The sequence below is a fragment of the Triplophysa dalaica genome, chromosome 1 (assembly GCF_015846415.1).
Source record: "Triplophysa dalaica isolate WHDGS20190420 chromosome 1, ASM1584641v1, whole genome shotgun sequence".
NCBI classification, from domain to species: Eukaryota; Metazoa; Chordata; class Actinopteri; order Cypriniformes; family Nemacheilidae; genus Triplophysa; species Triplophysa dalaica.
Window position 1 is genome coordinate 20,361,584 of NC_079542.1, and position 26,513 is coordinate 20,388,096.

Genomic DNA, 26,513 nt, shown 5'->3' on the forward strand with positions numbered 1-26,513 from the left:
TTAAAAGCCTTCCTTTCTCGTTTTTGTTCCCATCATCTCTCATGCTCTTTCCGGCCTCATTTATTTTAATCTCCCCTTATCCTTCATCAGACGCTCACAGCTTCTTTCTCACTGCTGGTTTGGAAAGAAGCGGTTCTGGCCAGGTGGTTAGTGCTGTGAAAGGTCAGGGCCAGTGAGAACCATTGCTCCCATGGAGCTGCTTTTCTCCCTCCCGTGTCCTGGCACATCATCCATGTTCTGGGGCAAGAGACAAAGACCAACATCATCTCTCTGCAATCCATAACACTACTGCCAGGACAAAAGTTTTTTTTAATTTTCTTTCATAATGAATCCTGCATTTCACCTGTTTTATTTGAAATAATTCTGTCTTTTCTACATATAGAAAGTAAGTGACAATCTCCATTGTAGAATGTGAATCTGTGTCATCCTTACAATAACAGACTGAATTTAAGGTACAATGTGCATTTTGCAGCTACTTCAAGTCAGGCTTTTATAAAAATTACCTCTAAAAGCCGTTGCTCTTCTATAAGCAATGAATTTATACATCAAAAATGATAAGCAAGCTGTTATGAGCATGCCTGTCAACAATAATGAGCCGAATCAAGCTTTCTTGCTGATTACTTTGAACAGAAGCTTAATTTAATGTCTCATCCTCTTTAGCAAGTGTGATTTTGTACCGTTTAATTTTCTGTGCCAGAGCTTTGAAAGATGCCGGAATAAAGATGAGGCTCTTTTGATTTTTGCAAGATGAAAACCCTGGATTAAATTTGAAAGCATTGATTAAATAAGCATCTATTGCCTTGTTGGTCTGATAAATGACACAGTACCACCACTTCATAGAAAATACACTTAAATCTCACTAACTCTTACCAACTGAACATCTTTGTGCCAATCCAAATCTTTGGGTGAAAGGAGAGAAAAGTAGACAGATGTGAAAGGTCTGGAAAGAAGATGCCGTAATAATAAAAACACCTTACGTTGATGAGGTTCTGCTGAGGGTACCCTGAAAACACTGTCTCTTACGGTTACATTTTTGGAGCTTTCTCTATTTCCTGTGGCTCAATTGTTAGGGCATGGCACTAGCAATCCCAGGAGATTGCACATAAACAAATGTATAATACAATGCAATGTAAGTCGCTTTGGATAAATGCGTCCACCAAATGCATAAATGTATATTCAACACGTGCACAATGAAGAAATGACAGGAAAGTGTGGAATCGAAGCTTGACAGATAGACAGATATCCCACGTATGTAAAGTGTTACCAATCGAAGTGTGCTGTGGTTCCCAATTCTTATAAAGAAGATAATAATTAATCCAATCCGTTCTCTTACCCTATCGCCATATTAGATTTTCAATCAGCGAGTGTGGGTAGGATTAATAACACTGTATGTGAAAATAAGGCTTTTTGCCCGGCAAATATGAGTGTTTTTTTTTAGATAAAAAGAACGAACTGATATATCAGTGATATGACAGAAAATTCTCTGTACATTTCTAAGTACCTCGATAAGCCAACATAACTCGATATAACAGCAGAAAAGGCTGATGATTTGCAACTCCCGGGTTTCTCCCCATATCACCATCCTATAAGCAAAACAACAATACACTCGTATTCACTGCTCAAACTGCTAGTAGATTAGTTTTAAGTCTTTGTTTTAACTCATGGTTAAAAGTTCTATATGATTAAAGTCAGACGGATGGAATACTCTGCGTTGTGGGCAAGCGTGAATCCTGTTATCAGACATTACCACCATATATAGGTGATCAATCGTGTTGTGTTCTTTTTGAAGAGTTTCCGTGATTTGAGTCTTTGTCGTGTGACGTGTCGTACTTACCGTGAAAGAGTATTAATACAGTCATGATCAGGTGCTGTTTGTATTTCAATCATCTCACATCTCAAACTGGGACCTCTCGGAGCAAAGAGTGTGTGTAGCAGTTTCATATTGAAAGAGGAAATAAATTATTTGTATTCTTTTCTTAGTCCCCCAAACTGTCAAAACTAAATAATCTGTGTGGAAATGTACAATACATAGGCTTGTTTATATATGCATGACTTGTGTATACGGATTTTTGTTAACCACATGAACATGGACTATAGAATAAACGGGAGAGAATGAAAGTCTTTTTTCTGTTATGTCGAGTTGAGTTGGCTTAAAGAGGTATTCAGCATTGTAAAAAGGGTTTCTGTTACATCCCTGATATATCAGTTTCTTCTTTTTAATCTAAAAAAACACCCATATTTGCTGGCCAAACATTCTTATTTTACCATACAGTTATACCACCGGAAATAATCCTGCCCACATTCGCTGATCGAAAATCTAATATGGCGGCTTTGTGCAACAAGTCCATTGACTCTTTTCCGTCCATTACTTATTGATAACCATTTGACCTGCCGACCCACATCATGTACCTACTTGGCCTTCAGGGCATGAATAAATCAACATCCACAACTCCTCTCTCCTATTTGACAATTCTCTGTCTGTTCACAGATCTTCCATTGCATGGAAGCATCACTGCATCACAAGGTACTCAACTTGAAAGAACGAGAATGCCACATTCCAACCACATCATACCAAAAGGCCATAAGCTATTATGAAAACAATATTTATTGATTTAAACAATTTAGAGACAGCACACAACAAGCACTGCATAATGAAGAAACTATTAATACACATTTAGATTCTAAGTTTAAGAATTAATGTTTAAATATTAATACTAATACACTGTACAAATATTACTACAAGCAAAACACTTTTATCAGTAACGGGACAAATTATATGCCCACAAAGACCCGCAGAGAGAAGTTGCAGGAAGCAATTGCATAAACCGGCATAAAAGCAGATTTTTCAACAAAGCCATCTGACCTCAGAATGTGATCAAATGTGAATTTGTTTTATTTTTGAGCACAGACTGAAATGCAGACAATGTGTTGATGGGAATGAGAATGGGAAAGCACAGAACTCTGTGTTTCAATGTTTGGACAAGAATACAATCATCTGAGAGTCCATTGCATGCAAATTTGTCATTTTAAATTTTGACGCGCTGCATCCGCCCTTAAATAGGGGGCGTGCGTCTTTTCTAGGCATGGTGGCGCCCCTTTGAGATGAAAATATTTCAACTTTTCAGAATGCCGCACGTCATCTGACAAGAACTAAGCAGTCAGCCTCATTTGTGGACCAATAAAGACATGTTCAGTGAAGATGGAGACACAGATGACCACAGCATTAATAAATCTGGTAACTGAGTCAGTGTACATAAACAACATATCCTTTGTTAATACCTCCTCGTCTTAACAGCAAGTGTGCCCCATGGCTGCTTAGCAACGACTGCTTAGCAACGACTGATGCCAGGAGAGCGCAAACTCCCGGGCGCTTTGAAAAGAAAGGAGAAACCGTTGGCCGCTTGCGTTTTCCGAACGGTTTTAGATGCAAAATGTGAATGGCCTCTTAAAGTGCTTAAGTGTGTTGCTACATTCGACAGCTATCTCATCAACGTGAGATTTTCAGAAATTGACTATAACCAACATTTATAATCTTATCAGATTTGTTTGGTTATTGCAGCATCTTGATGATGGTGATGATACAGCATGTAGCTTGCAAGTAGGAGGAAAAGAGTAACCAGGGAGGTATGAATACAACTAATAGATTCCTCTCAGTTCTGCTATATGTCTTTTCTCATTTTTCTCTACTCTCCTACTCAACCGCATGCTAATAATACTGAAAGTTAAGGTATAGCCACACATCTATAAGACTAGCTCTGATTTGAAATGAAATTGTGGACATCAGAAGAGAACTTTCATAGACAGAAAGTAAAAGCTAACTGAAATGAAGATCTTTTCCTCTGTCTGGAGTCTCTGACTCTTTGCTCAACATAATGGCTCATCTCAACCATCTGACCTCATACACAGACACACGAAGTGTGAGATGCATGCTGATGCATTTGACTTTCTACTAGTTTTAAAAGTCCTTTACCAACTTTATTACATTACTTTCAATGCTTGGCAGATACTTTGCAACAAACATATGTAACAAGAAGGAGCACTGTGTGACTTTATTACCCTGCTATACTAATACTTACTTTCACCGTCCGTGTCGTAGCCAAAATTCTCTGCATTAGTGAGCACTGGTATTCACAGCACAGGTCACATCCTTCCCCAACAAGCCCACTTTACTAATCATAGCACAAAAGAGCAGCAAATATCCAGCCTTCCATTGATCTGCCTTTGTAAAGAGCCACGCTCGGCTCATAATGCCTCTTTGTGTCAGATGAAAGCACAGTGAAAGTATAGTGGTGGCAGATCTGATTGTTAACTCATGTGGGATGAATGCAGAACATCACCTGACATTTATGTGGTTTAGGTGACAGACGCGCAGTGATGACCTGTTGACCTCGCTGTTGGTTGAGGATTGCTAGCTGCTGCCTGTTTTCTTTCTCACAGAGCTGCACTCAACACATTTCCAGATATCAGTGTTGTTTATCAGTAAAACTCACTAATGTTACTTACCTGAAAAAAAAGAAACTCTGTCATCTATCATTCACCTTCCCTGATCAACTTATTTTCATTTGGAAAATAAGAAACTCTGGGAGGCAAAATGAGATACTTGGGGAGAACGGATGACTTCTAGTTCTGTACAACAAAAGCATTTACCGTCCAGGACAATATCACGTGTCAAGCAACCCAAATGACAAAAATGATCATGAATGAAGTTTATCCTGTATAACATGAGCAATACATGAATCACCTGTATATGTTGTAGATAAAAGCGCTCGCCAAAATGTATAAATGTAAAATGTTTTATTATTCTAAATCTTCTGAAACCACAGCTCGAGTGAATGACTCAATAACAATAATGTTTGGCAAGTTCTTGAAAGACTAAAAAGCATTTCCAAACACCCAAAGAGTTTAAAGGTACAGCAAAATTAAATAACTATTTGTTATGTACTATCACAGAAGACAGTCAGGGATGAGGGTGAAAACAATTTTACTTTTGCGTGAACTAATCTGATTATGTCTCTCATTATGCCAATTAACACCAAAGTGACGGCAAAGTGTGAACAGAAGAACAACACAATCTTACACGTCACAGCACCTGTCTGTGTGAGACTTACAGAAAGTGTATTAAAGCTGACTGCCTTTCATGCCATTTTAAATTTGACATAGATGTCACCTTTCTAAAGAGCCCCCCACACATGCCATTCGGTGAGAAAAGGCAATTTTGTACATGATAGTAAATTGAGGTAATGAATTACTAAATTGTGCACACTTTTTTTGGCATGTCATGTGCAAAGCTCATTTCCTAAACAACGGTAGCATATCCATTGTAGGAACAACGACAATGGTAGTCAAAAGTGATGTTGTCCAACATTATTGAAAATATCTCCTTTTGTATTCAACAGAACGAAGACATTTATATAACAAATTTTTCTACTTTGTTAGTCAATTTTAATTTTTGAGTCAACTGTTCTTTTAAGATGTTCATTTTATCAGTAGCGTCCAAATGCCTGGCATTACTGATTTTCTGTGCTCAGAACATAGTGGTGAGCCAAAACATGCTGCCAGATTTTTGACTGTTTGTAAAGAACAGGTACTGAGAGTTGTGCACTGGTGCGGATGAGGACTTGAATATACCGTAGACACACGGTCAGCTTTCTTAATGTGCAAAAAACTACCAGAGAGAATGTACAGGTCTGGGGGGAAGAAACTCATTAACAAATCTGCCGCCCACAGCGGCAAAAATGCCTTTTATTGCCTCTGTGCTATGAGATTTAGAACTGTGAAGCTATAGAGCACAGCAGCGGCTGCTGCTAAAACGACTGGCTCATAACGGTTCTGACTCATCCCCAAGAGCTCACTCCCAGACACACAATAGACAACTGTTCACATGCGTAGCTTCAATCTCCAGCTGCACTGGGACTAACAACAGTTTGAAATAGATTTCCACACTAACAGAAATGGTGTTAGACTTTAATATTTTTTTCTCTTTGTCTTCCACACACTATAACCTCTAATAACAGTTTGCACTTGTGTCTACAGTCCTCTCGAGACACGTCTTTCGTAGGAAGTGAGCTTCTATTACGGACACAAAACCAATCAGTGGTGTAGCGTCTGGGTATGCGGATGCATATTAGCCCGGGGGATTGGGAGCCCGCATCCAAGTTTTATTCATAGCCGTAAAATAATGTAGAAAATAACTAGATGACTTATCTCAGATCTCGTCTACTGGTGGGCAAATGTGAGTGGGTCCTTCCTCGGAAAAAAAATAGAACGACAGAAGTCGAGATTGAAAGAGTGTAAGTGCCAGCTCGATGTTTGACAACAGTTTTATCATAAAAAATGTCAGGACCGTTCACATCTCGTGTGTAAAAACATGTGCACAACGCTGGCTGCGTCACTTTTTCCCTCCTTCTGGCACTTGGGAGTTTGCCTTGGGGTCTGGCTTTACCATTTGAGCGCGGTTGACACGCGTGCCCATTAGTTTTTTGGATATGGACCCGGACCTGACTTGCTACGCCACTTAAACCAATGCAAGTCAAAGGGTACCGCTACTGTTGGGTTATCTCTTTAAAATAAAAAAATATCAACAGGCTTCATCTTAGAAGGAGCATATGGTAAACATCATTATCTTTAAAATGAAAACCATTAGCTCTATGAGAGGTCATTACTAATATAACTTCCGAGATCTGTGTAAGCATGGGTGTGCAGAAGAGGTTTCTTCAGTAATTACGAGCAGTTACTGAATTGCTCAGTAGCTTCTCATGGCGTCAGTCAGGGTCATTATTCAAAGCCACTGGTGATGTAAAAGGTGAAGTGTGCTGTGTGCTCCATTTGATCTTCAGAACCCTGGAGAAGGTGTGCTAACCAGATCCAAACACGCCCTAATGATGCAGGACAGCCTCAGGAGAAGATCATTTTGACAGCCGACATTAAATGGAATCCGTTAGCTCAGATCTCAGAGGCGTCTGCATACAGATCTGAGGTGCTTTATCAGAGGCACACGCCTCCGATGCATCTGACGCAAGCAGCGGAGAGCAGAAAATCGTAGCCCTTGGCCTGCTTTTGACAGACAGCCAGCTAAATGGGAGCTAATACCTCTGGAGCGTACACTATGGTTTTATTTTACCTACTTTTCTGTTACGCCTTGGACCTGAGCTCAAGCGTTTAAATGTTTACATTTAGATTTAGACACCTAGCAGACGCTTTTATCCAAAGTGACTTACAAAGTGTTTAAGAGCAATAAGCGATATGTCATACAGGAGCCATAATACATTAAATGCCAATACAAATTCACTGGTTTCAACAGTAACTTTAAGCTCATTATATTCCAAGTCTTTGTCGTATATCAGCATACATATAATTTCGGTAATATGTGATATATTCTTTACAGGTGGGAAGCTTGTGAAAATATTACTTCCACAATTGCCTACAAGTATAAAAATGATGTGTTTGTCAGAAAAGTTTTTGATCGTCAGTCATTTGCAAGCTTCATATGTTCAATACTAATGTGTTGAAATTTGACTGACAGGCAAGTGCAAAAGTTATGATCCAATGGAGCGTCGATGATGTTTTATGTGAAGGAGGGAAAGTACTGTAACAGCAGCACCGTCTGAGCAATGAGAGGAATATTTGTACAGCAGCTAGTGCGGGTCTCTGGAGATGAGACACTCAAGCGATAGGAAAAATGAGCCTACTTATAATAAAGAATTGCACAATGAAAATGAATTACTACTGACCGCCGACACCTGAACAGCTTGCGGGCTCACAGGGGAGCTCGTAAGACGCAGCGATTTCTGGGAGTGCACCAAAATGAGGTCACCGCAAAAGATTAATGGTTCAGGCCAGACACCACAAATCCCAAACATACACTCAAACAAAATGAGCGGGGAAACATGCAAATCTAGTCATTGATCAGAATCCATCTCATGAATTGATCTAGCACAGTCTTTTAGAGGAGGGTGAGTTAACCGTGAGTGGCATGAGAGCGAATTCAGTAATGGATCCTGTAAACGACTGTGATTTATTGGAGCATACAGTGGTCGTTAGTAGCCTCAAATAACCAGCATGCACTCCTGAGTATTAAACTAAACTAACCCTGAAACCAACACACACGACCATCTAATTCATGAAAACATTATCTGCTTTACTGATTTCACAGTAATTCATGATAAAATATTACCTGGGTTTACTGGGAAATAGTCTCAGCATTAGACAGCACACCCACAGACTGCTCAAAGTCTAGTCACTGACCGGCTTATGCATAATTTACGCCAAACTGACAAACTGCAACAGAAAATTGGCTTTACGCATTTTCCAGGAGTTCTGATACACCAGTCTGCCTGGAACTGAAGACGTGTTGAAAGGTAGGAGCTGGAAAACAAGCATGTTGGAGTAAGAACTTATCATTAGATTTGGCCATCTTTGCCAGGTTGGTGGCATCAAAAAAATTCACTTTATTTATATATTTTTTCTGAGCATAACTGTGAGTTAAGTCTGTGAAACAACGTTAATGACATAACTTTAGTTAAAAGTGTGGACAAATTCATGTCATTGACATTTTTATTGGTGTATTCCTTACAACTGGTTATGGATGAATACTATTTTGTATCTTACAATCAACTATTAAAAAACACCTTTAAAAAGGACATAAAAACTCTCTTCGGTTAATTGTGTTACAAGACTTTCTGCTCAATGTGGAAGCAATGTGAAGCACACTTTTGGCCTAAATCAGTGGTGTAGTGATGTATTTTGTAGTGAGTATACTCTGATTTCCTCCCCAGCCTACTCAACCGTTCCAGGTCGACAACCCACATTTAAGCACCACCACACTCATGAATGCATAGAGTATGCTTCTATATCTAATCAAGAGCATCCTGAAAGATTTATTGCAAGCAAGATTTCAATAGCCAATGACAGCTGGGGGGGCTTGCTGGTTTTCTTAAATACTGTCTAACTCATCCAGTTAAGAGTTACATTTATCCATCAAGCCACTTTAGCCCCCTTTGGTATATGTATACAACCCCCAAAGCACAAGTTTTCAGCTGGCAATTTTCAATGCACATTTGTGATCCATGTGAAAACCTAGCTATAAAGTCATGAACCCAACCTGCTTAAAAATAATATTACATCGATTCTATTGGTTTACTACTGCTATTATGAACCACACATTTTTCTTTTACAAAATAAAAAAATGCCTATTAATGGCTGTTCTATTGATTCCCATCTTCTTCTCTTGTGTTTTGGGCAGGGTTCTATTATTTTTGCAGCAGGGCGACCAACATAATGTAAAGAATATCCTGTTAAAGGAAAATATTTAAATTTTGATTTAGTTTGACTTAGTCTATGTCAAAGATTTATAGTAAATCATATTGAAATAAATGGTTAAAATCAAACTCTGATGCTCTTCAGTAATAACTAGATTATAATCCTAGTTTTCACACACCGGGACACACTTAGAGTGCAAGTTGCACCTATTATTGACATTATTATTATTAATATTGACACATTTGTGCAGTTTTATCAAGCACCCGATGTACTTATAGATTGTTGGCAATGTCTCTAGCCTGACTTTTCATCTCTTAACATCTAAAACAATTATGAACATTGTAGTATCTAGTACTGTAAGTTATCTCTCCCTTTCTCCCTCATGTATTGATTCACCACACAAACTAACGCTTGTGAAGTTGGCTAGCTGGATAGAATTTAATATGCCAACAATCCCCTTACGGTTATGTTAATGATAACAAATCCAGACGGAGGGGGACCCCGCGTACATCGTAGCATCATTCTCGTCAGGCTCATTTTCTGTAACACCTACTGCCGCGTCACAGGAAGCGCCAGTAGCTTCAGGGGATTGCTTACAAAAACACTGAGAAATAGTTGTAATGCTTGCCTTTCATGGTCTCCTTTTGTTTCATATCTCCCGGATGCACCAATGGTCCTAAAGTTTCTCACTCAAACTATGCTGTTACGTTATCCTCGCGCGTTTTTAAGTAGGTATACAGAAATTCCTGATCTTTTCTAGTGGGTATACTGCGTCAACCTGCGTATCACGTAGACTACACCACTGGCCAAAATTCAATAATCTTCCTGGTAACAAACTGCAGTGAGGTTTTATTAAATTGAAAGAGATGATGTGACAGTGCTTTTAGGACATTTTCATCACAAAGCCTAAACTAACATTTAATTATCTTATTATGTATTGCACTGGAACTGATCCAAGTGATGATTAGGAATTAATGTTACGTTGGCAGAAATAAAAGAAATACACAGCGGTGTATGGAAGGATTGTTTATGGGTTTTTGTTATTATACGTATATTAATTTCCTGCCAGTTGCAGAAATGATGGAGTACATACGGACTGTTTGTAAAATGTTGTTTAAACGTGGCCACCTGTGCCTGAGTTTCATTAAATGAGATCCATTCCACCTCCTCAGTCTTTAATCATGTTTCATATTCAGAAACAATTACTCAAGGCAATTTAGCAAACCCAGGAAATGAACAACTCCCATCCGAGCCTTTTCTCTCCTGCAAACTTGTAATTTCCCAATTAGTATGCAAAGAGATTTGAATTCAGCAAGTTCCACACCCAAACCACATAGGTGATTTCTTTCTCTTTTACTCCATCTCTGAACCATTAATCACTGATCAAAGCTTGAAATCATTTTAAGTGGATGGAAACAGTAGAATTCTTCTTGCATTATATGGTGGCATTGGTGATTTTAAATAAAAGAATGAAGAGCACAGACAAAAAACGTATAGACATATAGACATCAGGAATAAAACCCATTTAAATTCAGAACAGAAAAGGTCATCTCAAAATAACAGTAAATATTTGAATGGGATTTAAATTATTTTCTCAATTTCCGACATAAAATGACATGTCTTCTTTCTGCCAGAGGCTCTGACACCTATTAAAACTCAACACAGCAGACGAGAGCTGCAGAGAATCAACCCTGACCATTGAAGGACTCAAACCGGAATAAATTTCTCCTCATTCTCTTTGTCTATTACTTTTCTCTGAATCGTGCCTTGGTCCTGTTCTCGTCTCGTCACAATGTTCCCAAGAGGTTCTGTATCGTACCACACAAAGGTCTCAATTACCCATCAGCCAACACACAACGCTCACTAGAGTATATTGTATAAAGCATGAAGATATGAATGCCTTGCATGAGCAAAGAGCCAAAAATATTGAGAAGGGACATGAGAGGCTCCTTTTATAAAATGGATGAGATGAATTCTGAAATACAGTGATGATTGCAATAAAATAAGCAGGAGAGGATTGACAGTTTTTTTATTTGTACCCAGATGGGGGTGTGTTGAGACTCAAACTAAAACACTTCTAACTACAATGCTACTGTCAACCTAACGGATTAAACAAAAAGATGCCCACAAATTGACACCAATACGTGTTTAGAACATACATTAGAAAATCTGAATTAGTTGGTAATTTAATATTTGTATAATATTTAAAGACGAATGTCAAATTATGAATATTCAGTATTAAAAAAAAAGGATGAATGATGCTCAACTTGTGAAGTGTAAAATTTAAATAAAAAAATTTTGAAGTCAGAATCTCTAAGGCTGATATCCACCTTTTCTTGACGTCTCCATTGAGGGCGCCATTGCCGCGAGTGACTTCTTTTTTGATGCTCCCCACATCCATTTTGTATTTGTTACTATGTTAGAGGACATTTCTGTTATCTGTTAAAAACAATGTTTCTCGAATAATTTTTGCGGTAAAAGGCTGTCACAACAGCCACAGAAAGCTCAGAAATTGAGTGTTACAACGTGACACAACAAGAGTGTAAAGTTATCGACTCGGTCTTAGCTCTGACTACTGCATTCTGCACCTCTCAAGAACATCACAACATATTGGTTATTTCATAATTCTCTTAATTGTTATAGAGTAGTACATCACTATTAACACATGCAGCATAGTTCTACACTGGACTCAGCAACCCCGCTTTAGAAATGTGAACTGACGGTTATTGCAAAGAATTTGTCCAATGTTAACGCTGCGAAAAGTGTTTTTAAAAATTAAAGCTCTTGTCCATCTACATACATAACACAATATATCAAATGTGCCTGCTGGCTGGAGTTTTTTATCATCATCCTAGTAGATGTCGCTGTCCAACTTCTTGTGGTGAGAAACAAAGTTGTTTTTAACAATCTAGGATAAAACTCACGGGCGGATTTAGTGATTTGGGGGCCCTAGGCCAACCATGTATGGGGCCCCAACAATGCGCATTTTACTGCTACCCTTATTTTTCTTCCTCCTCAAAGCAGCTTTCTGCCTTTGAACTGGCCCTCTCCTACCATGCGCTCAGCGCTCTTTGTTTGACAGAAGTTTTGGTTTTCAGTCATTATAACCGTGTCGTCGTTGTTCGAGGGATATACTCACTGGCACATTATCATTGCTCGTGGCCGTGAGAGTGCTGTGTCTGGGGGGAGAGTGAGGCGCTGTTGCTGTAGGAGCAGTGGTGGAGTTTGAGTGGGGAAAAAGCAGAGACTTTGGTAACAATCTTTTGAAAATCTTCTTTTTTCCTCTCCGCTGTTGTAGCTGCGTTTCTTTGTTGTTTTATTTCCCTGTGACTTTAACATCATTTTGCAGCTAATGTACCACACAGAGACACTCTCGCTGTGGGCAGTTCTACTAATTCTGCCGCTGCGTTAACTGTCTGCTGATGGAATGGTCCACTCTAATCTATTATGGGGGGAGTGCCTTTGTACAGACGTAAAAACATCAAATGTTAACAGGGATGTCATGGCTATTTTGATGATTACTTGGGGCTCTTCGTGGCTTGTGATACGGCTTATTGGTTAAGTCCACCCCTTCCTAATGGAGGCCCCTGGTAGCTCAAGGCCCCAGGCGATTGCCTACCTTTACCTAATGGTAAGTCCGCCCCTCATAAAACTCATGCCCCTGTGAAATAATTTAGACACTGCTCTTTGACATTATGCTGTTTTAAATAACACAAAAGTATTAAAACGTCGGTTTAAAAGCTATCAAGCTAACTTGGTAATGCCTAGCTAATGGGATCAAGCTGTTAACCGAAAGACTTAAGCATCACCCCTAAGCGCATAGACAAGGCTTAATGGATAATTTCGCGCATTGAGAAAAAGGTGTATAAGAACCTGTTTCAATGTTTGACTATCATACAGGCCAGCTGTAGGACGTCCCTGTGGAGGCAAAGCCTCCGATCAACCAGATGAGGGCAAGGGATCAATTTATGAAAATGTGGACTTCATCTCAGAGCTTGATGTGATATTGATCAGGCTCAATGTGGTACAGCTCATCTTCTACATGACTCACCTGAACATAACTCACCCCCCACAAGCATGTTGAATGAATAAATCAACGTCCACCTCCATGCTCAGAAGAGTCTGGAGTTTACAGCTAATCTGATCAGACGAGCACCTGCTCCTCCATCTGATTCACTACTTCGCTGGGGATTTTGTCAGAAGGCAGTTGGGTATTTTTGTTTTAAAAAAAATACCTCATACTTTCCTATGAGGTATATTCCATTATTTTTCCTTTCTCAATTATATTTTTTGGTGTCTTCGTCATTGAGGGGGCAGTAGAGAGAAAGCAATAGGGGTATGACACCTTCTGTCTAAAGCACTGTCCACACGGCCACAAGCTCCAACATTATTTTCCCCTTGAATTTAATTTATTTTCCAACTTCCAAATTTTCTTTTAACAATTGTCTATGTTGCGTTTCTTTAAAAACAAGACTTAATATATTATGTCAATTTGCTTTTCAAGTTAGTGTCTTTTGTTTAAAGGGATGATCCCCGGTATTGGTAATTCTTTCATGATGTACTCACCCTTTCCAAACCCGTATAACATACAGACAATATATATAGAACAATATACAGTATTTTGAAGAACGATGGTAAACAAACAACACTGGCCCCCACCGACTTCTATTTTTGGACAAAAACCACTGTGACATTTCTCAAAATATATTATTTTGTATTAAGAAAGAGTCATATACAGGGTTTGCACGACATAAGGGAATAAATGATGATAGAATTGTTATTTGGGGTAAACTATATCTTTCCCCATTCAAATGTTTCTATTAAAAACAAGACAAAATACTGAGTAAGAAAATAATATTTGCACTGTAATCCCTTTAAATGTCTTCGTCTCTGAAGGATCTCAGTTTAAGTGGTACAGTGAAAGTGATGTTGGAGCTTTGCGGGGACGTGTTAACACTGCCACAAACCCTTGCCAAACAACAGTACATTTATTTACACCACTGCACTTAATCTCAGGAGTGTTTATACTGAATCATGTACCGTGTGTAAGTGTCAGTCAGGTTTCCTCTCACTGCAAACTCCTTCTCAAGAAATACTATATAATTCATCCAACAGTAAACCCCACACACACACAGACTCGCAAACAAAAATCCTTCAAAATTCAAAAGACTGCTGCTTTGTTCTATTATCAAGGATACAGCAGTCAAGAGTCCAAGTTCTGCATGGAATGTGATATGACACAGGGTCATTTCATTTAAGCCTGTCAGCATTCATTTTGTTAGCCGGTTGACACTGCGGCTTATGCCTGTCAGCGTTCCAACACCTTTCTGCCATAGTCCTACCCGCGATGATAATTGTGTTCTCCAGATCATGATGGGCTTGACGGAGAAGAGCTGTGCTTGAATAGAATAACACCATGCATCTTGTTACACAGCAAAAGAAGAAGCGTTTGTTCAATTCTCCAACGAAGGAGGATTATGCACATATGCCCTTGCACATATGCGCATACATTAATTCATAGTTCTCCTGTGGTTCGGGCCTTCCTGCTGTGGTCAGTGACTTGATGTAGTCTCTTTGTGTCCGTGTGATGTAACGGCAGAGACAGAATAGCAGATGAGGGGGTGGAAGTGGGGAACAAGGGCAGTGAATAAGGGTGTAGAGCAGGGGTGGTGAACCAGCAGCTCGTGAGCCACACGCGGCTCTTTGACTGCCTCTTTGCGGCTCTAAAATCATCTATCCACAAGTTGCTTCTTAATCGCATTTAAACTGAACTAAACCAAACAGAAATGTATACAAATTAATTTAGAAATAAAATAAATTATTTTTTAAATAATTATTTGTGTACTAAACGTCACACGCTACTAGCGGCTAGCCTCATCTAGTTCGTACTGTAATTGTCAATTATCATGCTGGAGGCGGAGTCAGGGAAGCATAAAGCTAAACGCAAATATGTTGATGAGCACAGAACATTTAAATCTGAATGGGAGGATTTATATTTTTTTGTTGAAAGAAACGGAAAACCCTTCTGCTTGATATGCCAGACTTCACTGTCGCAAATCTTCACTGGCTTCAAATCTTGAGCACCATTTCACAACACTCTCCTACTGAGGGCCAGGAATTTCCCAAAGGCAGTGAACTTCGAAATCACAATTTTGTGTAAAAGTTCTTGTTCATACATTTTTTTCCATATATGTGGCTCTTTGCAGTGATAAGGTATATATTCTTTGGCTCATCATATCAAAGAGGTTCGCCACCCCTGGTGTGGAGCTACTTAACATAACCTTTACTCCAATCAGAACAAAGAAAAAGCAGCAAACTTTCACCTGTTTTATGAACTCAATGGCATTTGTCGGGGCATCGCCATGCAAAACAAGCACAGCATTAATCCAGTGCTCTCTCTCTGACTGGTGCAGTAATTCTGCAGAACTCCATTACAGCCCAGTCACTCAGCACATGCCAATGAGGAACGCAGCATATTATAACCTTAGGGCTGGGCTGAGGTTCTGCCCCCACCAATACCCAAAGCCTCTAAATGTATTCCAAACCCCTGTAAAATATTTAAAAGCAGCTAAGCCCCCCGCACCTCCATCCAGTTTATTCATGAAACGCACATATCAAATGTATACAAGCAGGTAATCCTCCAAACGGGTACATGTTCTGTTTTCTGAACCATACAATACATCATTGTATGAGGAACAATATGGAGACCTCTAACCTCTGGGCTGATAATCTGTGTCGTCACATCTCTTTTAATTCTACGGTGCTCCATAATTAACACCATCATGTTACACAGACTCTACGGTAGGACATCAAGGGAGGGTGCCTTCATAAATATTTACAGAATTCGGCATGAAATTTTAAGGTCTCCCTGTACAACCCAGTATAGATGGAACAGAGGGTTGCACTCGTGAGCTGGTAAACAGCAATGTCAAATGTCACTGACTTTAAATCATGCAATGTGCGAGACAAAATAATGCCAACATCCACTGACTAAAGGTCAATTATTAAATTGTATTACGCCAACACTTTAATATATAATGCTTTTATCTGTTTTTATATACAGTATAAAGGACAATTTATGTACTTTCTGTAAAAGTTTTTATGTAATTTATGTAGATATTACACAAATATCAATTGTAATGCTTGTGTATTTGAGGATGTATTGTGGGCTTAAAATTTGTTAAATTCAGACAATTTTCAAAACAATATAAACGAGACTAAGTGAGCCAGTGGGTTTTACTATAACAAGACTGACTCGCATCCTCAAATTTCAGGTCCTTGTATGCATCCACTACAGACTGCCTGGCAACAGCTGTTAAACATTTCAAAACATGTCATATGTGGTTTGTAGACCGCTGTATACAGTTGCAACCAGAGTTGGAACAAATAAATCACGAAATTCAAGATTTGCCCGTTTGTGAAATGGGAAACGATGATGAAAACAAGTCAAGCCAACAGTTCATCACATACACTCACCTAAAGGATTATTAGGAGCACCAAACTAATACTGTGTTTGAGCCCCTTTCGCCTTCAGAACTGCCTTAATTCTACGTGGCATTTATTCATCAAGGTGCTGAAAGCATTCTTTAAAAATGTTGGCCCATATTGATAGGATACCATCTTGCAGTTGATGGAGATTTGTGGGATGCACGAAGCTCCCGTTCCACCACATCCCAAAGATGCTCTATTGGGTTGAGATCTAGTGACTGTGGGGGCCATTTTAGTACAGTGAACTCATTGTCATGTTCAAGAAACCAATTTGAAATGATTTGAGCTTTGTGACATGATGCATTATCCTGCTGGAAGTAGCCATCAGAGGATGGGTACATGGTGGTCATAAAAGGATGGACATGGTCAGAAACAATGCTCAGGTAGGCTGTGGCTTTTTAAACAATGCCCAATTGGCCCTAAGGGGGCTAAAGTGTGCCAAGAAAGCATCCCCCACACCATTACACCACCACCATAATTGCATTAATGAGAAATTGAACAGGTGTTCCTAATAATCCTTTAGGTGAGTGTTTATTTGTGTATTAGGGATCTGTTTACTATGGTACCAAACAGTACAAACAACACATGCATATTTCACTGGAAATCACAGATATGAATGAACGTTTGCTGTGATTCTGCTTTAAATGATATTTTTTCACAAATATGCGATCACACATCAGCCACATTACAGTTGTTGAAGTAACTTCACACAGAACATCAACAGGCACGAGAGAGATCTAAATAAATATCTGATCTCATTGCATCTGTTTTCATTGTGCTGCATCGCAAAGGACAAGCCTCCATCCGCGTAGGAAAGCCAGGCAACTCACCTGAGCCCAATCGACAGCGAGACTAAAATGCTTAATAATTATTTGTAGGCCACTTATTTGCACAAAAGGGTGCAGTTAATAACAGTCAGTTATATCTCATTTTCAACTCAGAATAGCACAGAAGGAACATATTGCGCCTGATCGTTGACCCTCCAGATAATGCATAATAGCACATCTACTCAAGAAAATGACTTCCATAAAAGATCCGAGAGCAACTTACCGAGAATCCGGCCCAAAAGGGGCAGGAATGTCTGACCCTGGGAGAAGTGGTAAGGGCCAAAGCGGCGAAACTGACAGCCAAAATAAGACTCCCGAGCACCATCTGTGAAACTCCCAGAGAAAGCATGATGCGAGTCCGGGTCCGAAACTCCCTCAGTCGGGAGAGGCTGCGGGACAGAGACACCGGGCTCAGAGACCGAGCCCTCGGCATCGCACTGACAGGCATGACAACGAGTACAATGTTTTAAATACAGCAAAACTTCAGTGAAATCTGCGCTCTTCGGAGTACAGGACACCTCTGGATTCAGTCGCTTCCACGATATAAAGACGAATTCATTACAGGTTGCCAAGACGCGCAGAGCATCCTAACCGTTACACGAGGTCTCTCATGCTGAAATATATGTCCTGCTCGCGCTGTTCTGAGGAGAAGTGCGCCGTTTTCTGCGGGTGTCTAATAACCGCTATCCAAAATCATTCCGAGGAGATCGACGAAACATCGCGTAAACGCTGATAGGTAACGTATGGGCATGTGATCCATCAGAACCTGAAATTAAATCTCTCACGAGTCGCCTCTGTGACAGAATACGTTTAGTATTCGCTTTGTAAAAGAACAAACTTAATATATAACGTTATATATATATATATTCGGACTTCGCGTGTCCGGTGATTTACGGATTGCGTCCGACGGCAGTTATTTTCTCTCGAGTCTGTGTGCTGCAGTCGCACGCTCGCGCTAGTGTGTCATTCAGATGTGTGTGTGTGTGTGTGTGTGTGTGTGTGTGACCAGGTGCTCCGGTGGAGGAGGAGGCGGGTCGAGGTGCCGCCATATATAAATTCACATTGATGGATTTAGGCAACGATCCCGTTTGAAGAGCCGTAAATCAATGGACACATTTTTCACATTTTTACTTTTCGGTAAAATACAACAGCGTTCAATTTAAGAGTTCTTGCTTTAGTTTAACGTTTTATGCTATTATTCAACAAAGTCTTATAGGCTTAGTTTAATATGAACGAATATGTTACTTGCAGATGAAACGACGAGCATCTCTGCGATCACAAAATCTTAAACAAGCATTTTTTTACCAATATAGTTTAACGCCTTAAACTAATCATTAACAATTAACCATCGTCTTACTATACTAATCCATAGTTTAATTATGGCATTTAATAACCATTTTCATATAAATGCGACCTGGCGAAAAATAACATGGCTATCGAGCTACACTGTCACTTGGCTATATTATATTACATATAAAACTGTACAATATATAAAACTTATTTTTTTCCAAGATAGCCACAGAATTGATGTTGAGTTAAATAATCCACGATATAAAAAGTGAGACTAAATTCAATAAAACTTGATTAACACAATGTGCATTTGTCTTATAATTTCTTCTTTGAATATATGCATTACGGACAAAATGATCTTTACATTGTCGGTTTGTGATCATCCATTGTTAGAGTGGGAGTTCACACTAACACTTAAGTTTCACACAAATAGATTAACTCCATTGATAAAGAACATTATTATATTGCAATAAATGGACCTGCACAGTAATGCTTCCACGCCCTCTGCAGGCCAAAAGGCGTCACTACACGTTGATTATACTGCAGTCTCCTGTCGCAATGAGACACATTTTGAAAGGCACCTTGCCACTAAGGTTAAAGAGGGTCTCTGTATGCACTACGCTGGGCTTCCTTTTGCTCCTACAGCTATTAAAATCACCACCAACAACACATTGTATTTTAATAATGATTTTATTTTTTAATACAGTGGCATATTGGAAATTGTGTTGGGGAACAAAATTCTGGCTCACGAATAGCTAATGACCAGTCTTAACCATGTTATACTGTCTAAAGAAAAAAGATCTCCGGTGTGCCGTAATATATCGTCTATTAGTACAAAAATACATTTCAGGACACACAATAAAAGCATCCAGTATCAGAAATAAATGCGCGGGACACACTTAAAGCACACCGTTTAAAAGAAACAAGTTTTGAGAACAGTTTACATCAAGCACTTTCATTTGTAAATAAAGAATAAAAAAATGGTTATCCATAAAAACGATTATATCGAGTGAGTATCTGTAGAAAATGTGATTTTATTACTGCTGTATACACGTTCCAAGGCTCCAGTGAAGAACCATAATACAAAGACCACTTTTATTTCATCCTTTCTACTTCTTTTATAAACGGTGTCCCCCTTACGTTTTTTACAAAATAATAAAGACATACAAAAGTCATTTACAAACCAGTGATGAAGGCAATATGCTAGCTTTATGTACAGCCAATTTACTTCATTCCTGCCACCTTTGAGTTTTGTTTCTCTTTAAAGGTCATGTGCATAGCAGATGAAAAGAGAAAACCTGTTCTTAGCCTGTATGCTGCTCTTGTGCGCGACACCCAGCTTTATTTTGTACAGTGGGTTGAGAAAATGGCAAAAGACAACTTGAGTTTCTTCATAATTTATCATTAACACAATTTAGCAAAAAATAAACCCAAAAGGTTTTTGTTATTGAAAAAGGTGATCATTTCAGATAAGGCATCACTGCTTTTGATGGATTAAGAGAGACTGCGGAAGAAACTGGAAGAGATAAAATAAGAAAAAGATAGAGAGAGGAAATGAGCAGCATTCTTCACACCTGAGTCAAAGCACATGCATAGATCTCGACACAGCAGGAATGTTCCAGTGCTAAAGTTCACAGGTCCAAGAGGAGTCTACAAAGAAACTATTAAAAAAGTGGAGCCTGTAGGTATTTCTGGTGACATGGTGTCCTTGGCTAGAAAAAATTCAAAGTGGATATTCTTCACTTGCCATTTCTCCCATTCCATCAACTCTTATCTAGGACTGGTTCTGCACCTTGACGCTCTCGTGATTCAAGTCAGGCAATGCTTTCGATCTACACTGCTTGAAATATCCTCGGGACTAAAAGTAGAATTCAATATTCTAGAAACGTTGCGCTGTACATATACTTATATTATTGTGCATACTATATGAAGAGAAAATACATTTGCAGGTTAATATAGTCTATCATTTTCCTAGACTGAATGGAAGAACCTAACAATGAAAAACACAAATCATGTGTAGCAAATATTATACTTGGCTTACAGTGTGAATATTAATGTGTGAGTGGCACAGAGCATGCAGTCCGGTCAACGTTAACATCGGTTGTTTGTTATCCTCAAAAGCCTTTAAAAGCACTTAAAAAAAAAGAGGAAGAAAAGCCGAAGAGGAAGATGTGGCGATTAAAACAGCACTTCAGAGAATGTAACCCACCCTCCAGTCTTCATGGTTACAGTAAACACAGCACAGTAAGAAGACCCTTCACTTAGTGTTGCCTAGCGCCTTCATCCTAGAAGACCGAGAGTGAGTTTTCTTAAAGGGGAAGGAGGGTTCTCTTTCAATTTATCTGGTCCCACATTCAGTAACAGGCCTGTGGGATGCCCTCCTTAGAAATGGTCGATGAGTACAGACACACAGTTGGCTCCAACCAGGTAGTTAGGATCACCAGGCAGAGATTTGTTTTGCCAATTTTTAGGATCACCTGGATGGACAGAAGACAATGCAAGTGAGTGTTATAGAGGAGTGGAGAATAAGATGCATGTGCTGGTGACAGCAGACTTTATCAACTTTAAATAAAGCCACATACATGCTTATTTTCTACCAAGATCTACCATCCCAAAGAAAAAAACACTCTTCTATGACTTTTATGTATTTCATATTTACCTTACTTAAAATTTAATCCAACTTGTAAACATGGCTTGATAAACTTCAATTATAGTTGCAAGTCAAAAACATCTCCTAAATGAATAAATGTAAATATCAAAACGTACTAGCAACAGTTTGTATGTACAGATATATACTAGAGATGTGTACAGTTGTGTATTTACTTCAACCAAAACACAACCTGGAATTAAACTTCAATAAACTCAGAAAACAATAGGTTGGAAAAGCATAACACATAAGGTCCATTTTTCACCATTGAATATCCTACTTCAATTGATGTATAATAGGTCATTTCAGCTCTTGATCCTTTTGGGTCGCATTAGGGAAAGGGAGGAAGATTGTGAGAAAATCAAAAATAAGACACAGGCTCCCAGGATGCATTAAATGCTCTAATAGAGATAAGCAGCATAAGCAGAGGAATAACCAATAATCTGAAAGCACTTTAATGCCTAGAAAACCATCCGGTTAATGAGCAGATTTGGACGAGTCACGTGCACTACAGTAAAAATAGCAGAAATAATATGTTTTTGGTAAAGCCATTGTCAATATATCCACCCCGTTCAGGCTGCTTCATAATAAACAGCTTGCAATCCTTCACATTTTGGTTTCAGCCAAGCAAGTGTTAATATGCAAGACCACAGTCAGGTAAACTCTCTCACTTTACAGAAATGTGCAGGTCAGTTAGTCTCTAGCTACGGCGAAAAAACGGCCTTGTTTTATGCAGATTACAAGCAAGTGCCTGTAATCCGATTGCATTGAAACAAGGCAACACGTAAATCTCATCAAGCACTTTTAAATCGAGAGCTTCATTAGTGTATAATCAAGGGTGATGCCAGCTTTAACAGTAACAGATACGCTTAGACGAATGAATGGACAGAGAGAGAAAAAGAGGGAAAGACCCAGTGACACGTGCTGCTGCTCTCTTTAAGCAGAAGAAAGGCATCTGTGAGCATTCAGACATTTGGGTGGCTGTATGAGATTCTGAACAAAATGAATGGCTTTAATGAACCAGAGATAGTAAACGATAACGTGTGAATTCTAAATGCATGAGCTCACATGATTATGATGCTCTATAATGATCAGATGTGGAGGTATTGAGCTGATCTAAGCTGCAGAAATCATTGACTGATGCAGTAGACCGAGACAATGATTTACTTATGTCAAACAATTTGTCATTAAAACACAATGTTGACAATGTTGTCAATCTGTGGGAATGGATGCAAAAGAGCGTTACAGTGTCAGAATCAGAGCTGGAAAAATAGTAATAATTCTGTTTTACTGTTGGTGGTATTACGAATATTGTTAATTTATGACTTTTTTCCTGCTTATTTGATTTATAATATTACTCCGAGGACATCAATATTGATCATATTTATTTATATACATTTTATTTGCAAGTTTTTTTGTGGTGGGAAAACAATATGATTTACTGTACACAGCAGGAAAAAATATTGAAGGGGATATTTATTTTTACATCCAGTTGGGAAGTCAATGCATTGTTTTGATATAAAGACGTGCTGCTCTAGAGCTGACACTTGGTGAGAACAGGCCCTAAATCAACCACATAAATGAATGAGCAGACTTGGGTGATAGATTCATTTAAGGAGTAGATCAGCTTCAAATTGTCATTTCAAACTTGTATGACTTTCCTTCTCCCTCGGAACACATAGAAGAATGTTGTTAACTGGCCACCATTCACTTGCATTGATTACAATAGAAGTGAATGGGGAGCTGTGCTGCAATGTTACCAACATTTTTCAAAATCTCTTCTTTTGTGTTCTGCAGAAGAAAGAAAGTCATACAGGTTTGAAATGACGAGAGGGGGTGTAAATGATGACAGAATATTCATATTGAAGATGAACTACTCCTTTAAGTGAGTGAGTGGCAGCCAAAAGTAATAATCAAACAAAGGATAAGCTGTATGGAAATAAAAGATGTATAAAGAAAAAGCCCACAACCATGTTGCTTGCCACAAAGCCATCCCAAATGACCCCCAAAAAGACAGAGAGATGACAGCGTACCCGACGAGGAGTCGGAGGATTTTAGAGCAAAAGACCAACCATCAGGAGTCATAGACGCACAGTGAGGTAGGCGGAGCTCCACTGGCTTCAGGAACTTCAGACCGTGAGGGCCACACATCACCAGAGGACTCAGCAGAGTTTCACCTACAAAAAAAAAATCACTTTCATCAGTCTTCGCTCGACACACAAAGCAGAATCAGTATTCAACTCCGTTCTAAAGCTCAAGTTTTGAACAGAGAAAGACAAAATCATCAGAATCGTCTGCCCCCAGAGTTCTGGGATGTGTGACTGACCTTTCTCTTTGTCCAGAGGTGGCAGGATGCTGTTGTCCCGACACACTTTGAAGTAGATCTCTTGCTCCACGCCCTCAGGAATGGCTCCATTAGGGATAATGATGCTCACTCCCGTCTCAATAGAGCTCAGGACACCACCGTTACTGTTGAAGATGCCTCGTGCTGTTGCCACCACAGTGTGGCTGTCATCATCATCATCATCCTCTAAAGCGCTCGGACTAAAAGAAGAAAAACAGGTGTGAGCAGTCCTTTTCAATAGTATTCTTTGTGTACATTTTCTGACTACTGACACGCGATATATAAATGAAGGTAATGTTTTCTATTTGGTTAGAGGCCTATTTTAATGAACTTCCTTGATTCAGTTATAAATAAATCTAACCCACCACAGGTACTTTTCTAACAAACTTGCACAAGTTTCTCTTAGCTCTACTGTACCTGACAGGTATAGCCTTGGGCACGGCATTAATGTTATTCTGCTGGTATTTGGATTTCTGGTCCACGGTGCGAGTAAAGGTGTCCACCCCGCTGTCGTGATCTGCCGGGTGGGGGGAGCTCTGCGGTTTCACTGAATTACTGATGGGAGCTTTTACATTATCCACCTTGTTTTGAGAGTCATTAGGCAGTAGGTTGTGATTGAACTTGGGGCTGTCGAACTTGCGCTCGAAGGGTCTTGCGGAAGTGGTGTATGGCTTGGGCACAAACCGGTTGTAGCTGGACGTGGCAGGAACGCTGTTGGGCTTTGGAGGTTCGCTTGTGCCGTTAACAGGAGATTTCTCTGGAAAGCTCTTCTGAGGCAGGTAGTTGCTCTGGACCGTGTCTTCGTGATTAAGTGGCTTCACTTTGGGAGAACTGTGTGGATCAAGCGGTGGGGTCACTGTTTGTGTGGAAGAGAAAGAAGACAGGGTGTCTACAGGTTTCATATTATGAAGTTTTATGCTTTTAATAACAGTTTAAGAAAAATTAAGACCAAATTTACAATAAAAAAAAGGTCAAATGAAGCAGCTGGATAATGAAGCTGAAAGAGTTACAGTTTCAGTTCTGACTGATGATGAGTCCCTACCCAACACGTGTACTTACCAAGGTGTTAAACACCATTAAAACCAATCCCACATTTAACAATGCATATAATAATGCTGTTCATGTGGTCGCACCAAAATGTTTAAAAAAACAAAAGCAAAAACGAAAGGGGGACTAAAATAATAATACAATCTCAATTTACATGGGTGACATATTTAAGACAAATATCTGATTTATGCTGAAGTTATACCAGTCAGGTAAAATCCATGCTGGTTTAATTTCTCTCATTAAAAGTGTAAACTCCATAAGAAAGAAACAAGCAGCATCGGCACAAAAAAACCTTACAAAGGTATTACATTGAACATATCAAGTCATGTCATACTACAGAATAAAGATGGTGACCTCTGGTGGCTGTAGGAAGGTAGTGATGCTAAAACACAGCTTATAATTCTAGAATCTTGCCAGAATAGGATAAATAAATACAGATGAAAAATAGATGAACAAAAGGTTTTGGATTGTGCAGTGGACTTGCAGTAAAAAAAATAGGGAAAAATAATCCAACCAATGTAATTTTTGTTCATAACAGACATCATTTAAAAATTATCTGTGTTTATTCTGGGTGAAATAAGTAAAGAAATAAGCTAAGGAGTTTGACACACTCGAGGTGCAATGCTGATTGTCATGGAAGTGTCTGTGACATGCATAAACGTAAATGTTTCAAAGAGGCGAAATATATACCATCCCTGTTCATGCCGGCATATAAAGTATAGCTATTTCAAAATGACAGCACAAATAAGCAGTTGAATCCATGGCATTGATGACTTACCTGTAGGTTTGGGCAGAGTTGGGGGTGGGACAGCTGGGTTTACTGGAGGAACAGGGTTGGTCTTCTCTACTGAATCAGCCCTGTGGCAGCCAACCGAGAAACACAAACGTGAACAAAGTCTTAATAGATTCATGCCATGTAAAACATGTACTTGCGAGTATGTTAACACCTGTATCTGTATTAAATACATGAGTGCGTTTAGCTTGTACCTTGGGTAGTACCCTGGCTGGCTCTGGGGTTGAGCTGGCTTGATGACGGGTGTCAGCTGTGGGTTTGGGGGTTTGTTGTCAAAGCTACGGCGGTCGAAGTAAGAGAGCTGTTTCTTATAGTACTCATCATCCTCATCAGGATCAGTGTTATCCGAGTGAATGATATCATCCGCCACCTCAGGCTGTGGCTGTTGTGGCTCTGGAGCTCTGAAAAAACAAAAAAATAGCAATACTTTTACTATAATTCATATACATACTGGCAAAGTAAAATAATCAGATAGAAAACATGGAGATGCACAATATTAGTGTTAACAGTGTACACATTGTTTATTAAAGTCTTAATGAAATTTAAAACGACATTTCTTATTTTATCATGAAATATTGCAGCGTTTATAGTAAATCGCTCATCAATGTGGGTCATTTTCTTTTTAAAATCATGTACCCTCATAAACTTCAGTTAAAATCTGAAATTGCACTTCCGCCCTGAAATTACTGTCCATCTCAAATGACGTAAACTAGATGGCTTGGCCGGAGCATCTGTTAACTCCTCCCCTTCAACTCTCAGTCTGCTGCCAGCTTCATTTCACAATCAATGCAACACACATCCAATCAATTCGCTATGAAA

At 39.2% G+C, this 26,513-nt stretch overlaps 2 protein-coding genes across 10 annotated transcripts in view; both read right to left on the bottom strand.

Annotated features, from left to right (window-relative positions):
• The window catches only part of fam189a1 (family with sequence similarity 189 member A1), a 108,638-nt gene extending 90,127 nt beyond the window's left edge, over nt 1–18,511 (bottom strand). The window contains exon 1 of the mRNA XM_056746243.1: nt 17,797–18,511. Coding sequence (XP_056602221.1) covers nt 17,797–18,021 — 225 coding nt within the window. The 5' untranslated portion in view covers nt 18,022–18,511. The remainder of the gene's footprint in view (nt 1–17,796) is intronic.
• A 1,023-nt stretch (nt 18,512–19,534) lies between these two features.
• tjp1a (tight junction protein 1a) overlaps nt 19,535–26,513 on the bottom strand; it is a 100,605-nt gene continuing 93,626 nt past the window's right edge. For 5 of the 9 annotated variants that reach the window (XM_056744777.1, XM_056744488.1, XM_056744787.1 and 2 more), the window contains 6 exons: nt 25,889–26,095; nt 25,680–25,759; nt 24,272–24,710; nt 23,837–24,054; nt 23,544–23,687; nt 19,535–21,340 (listed from right to left, as the gene is read on the bottom strand). In XM_056744777.1, coding sequence (XP_056600755.1) covers nt 21,246–21,340; nt 23,544–23,687; nt 23,837–24,054; nt 24,272–24,710; nt 25,680–25,759; nt 25,889–26,095 — 1,183 coding nt within the window. In that variant the 3' untranslated portion in view covers nt 19,535–21,245. The remainder of the gene's footprint in view (nt 21,341–23,543; nt 23,688–23,836; nt 24,055–24,271; nt 24,711–25,679; nt 25,760–25,888; nt 26,096–26,513) is intronic. The other 4 variants (XM_056744986.1, XM_056744644.1, XM_056744923.1 and 1 more) reach the window with 2 other exon arrangements.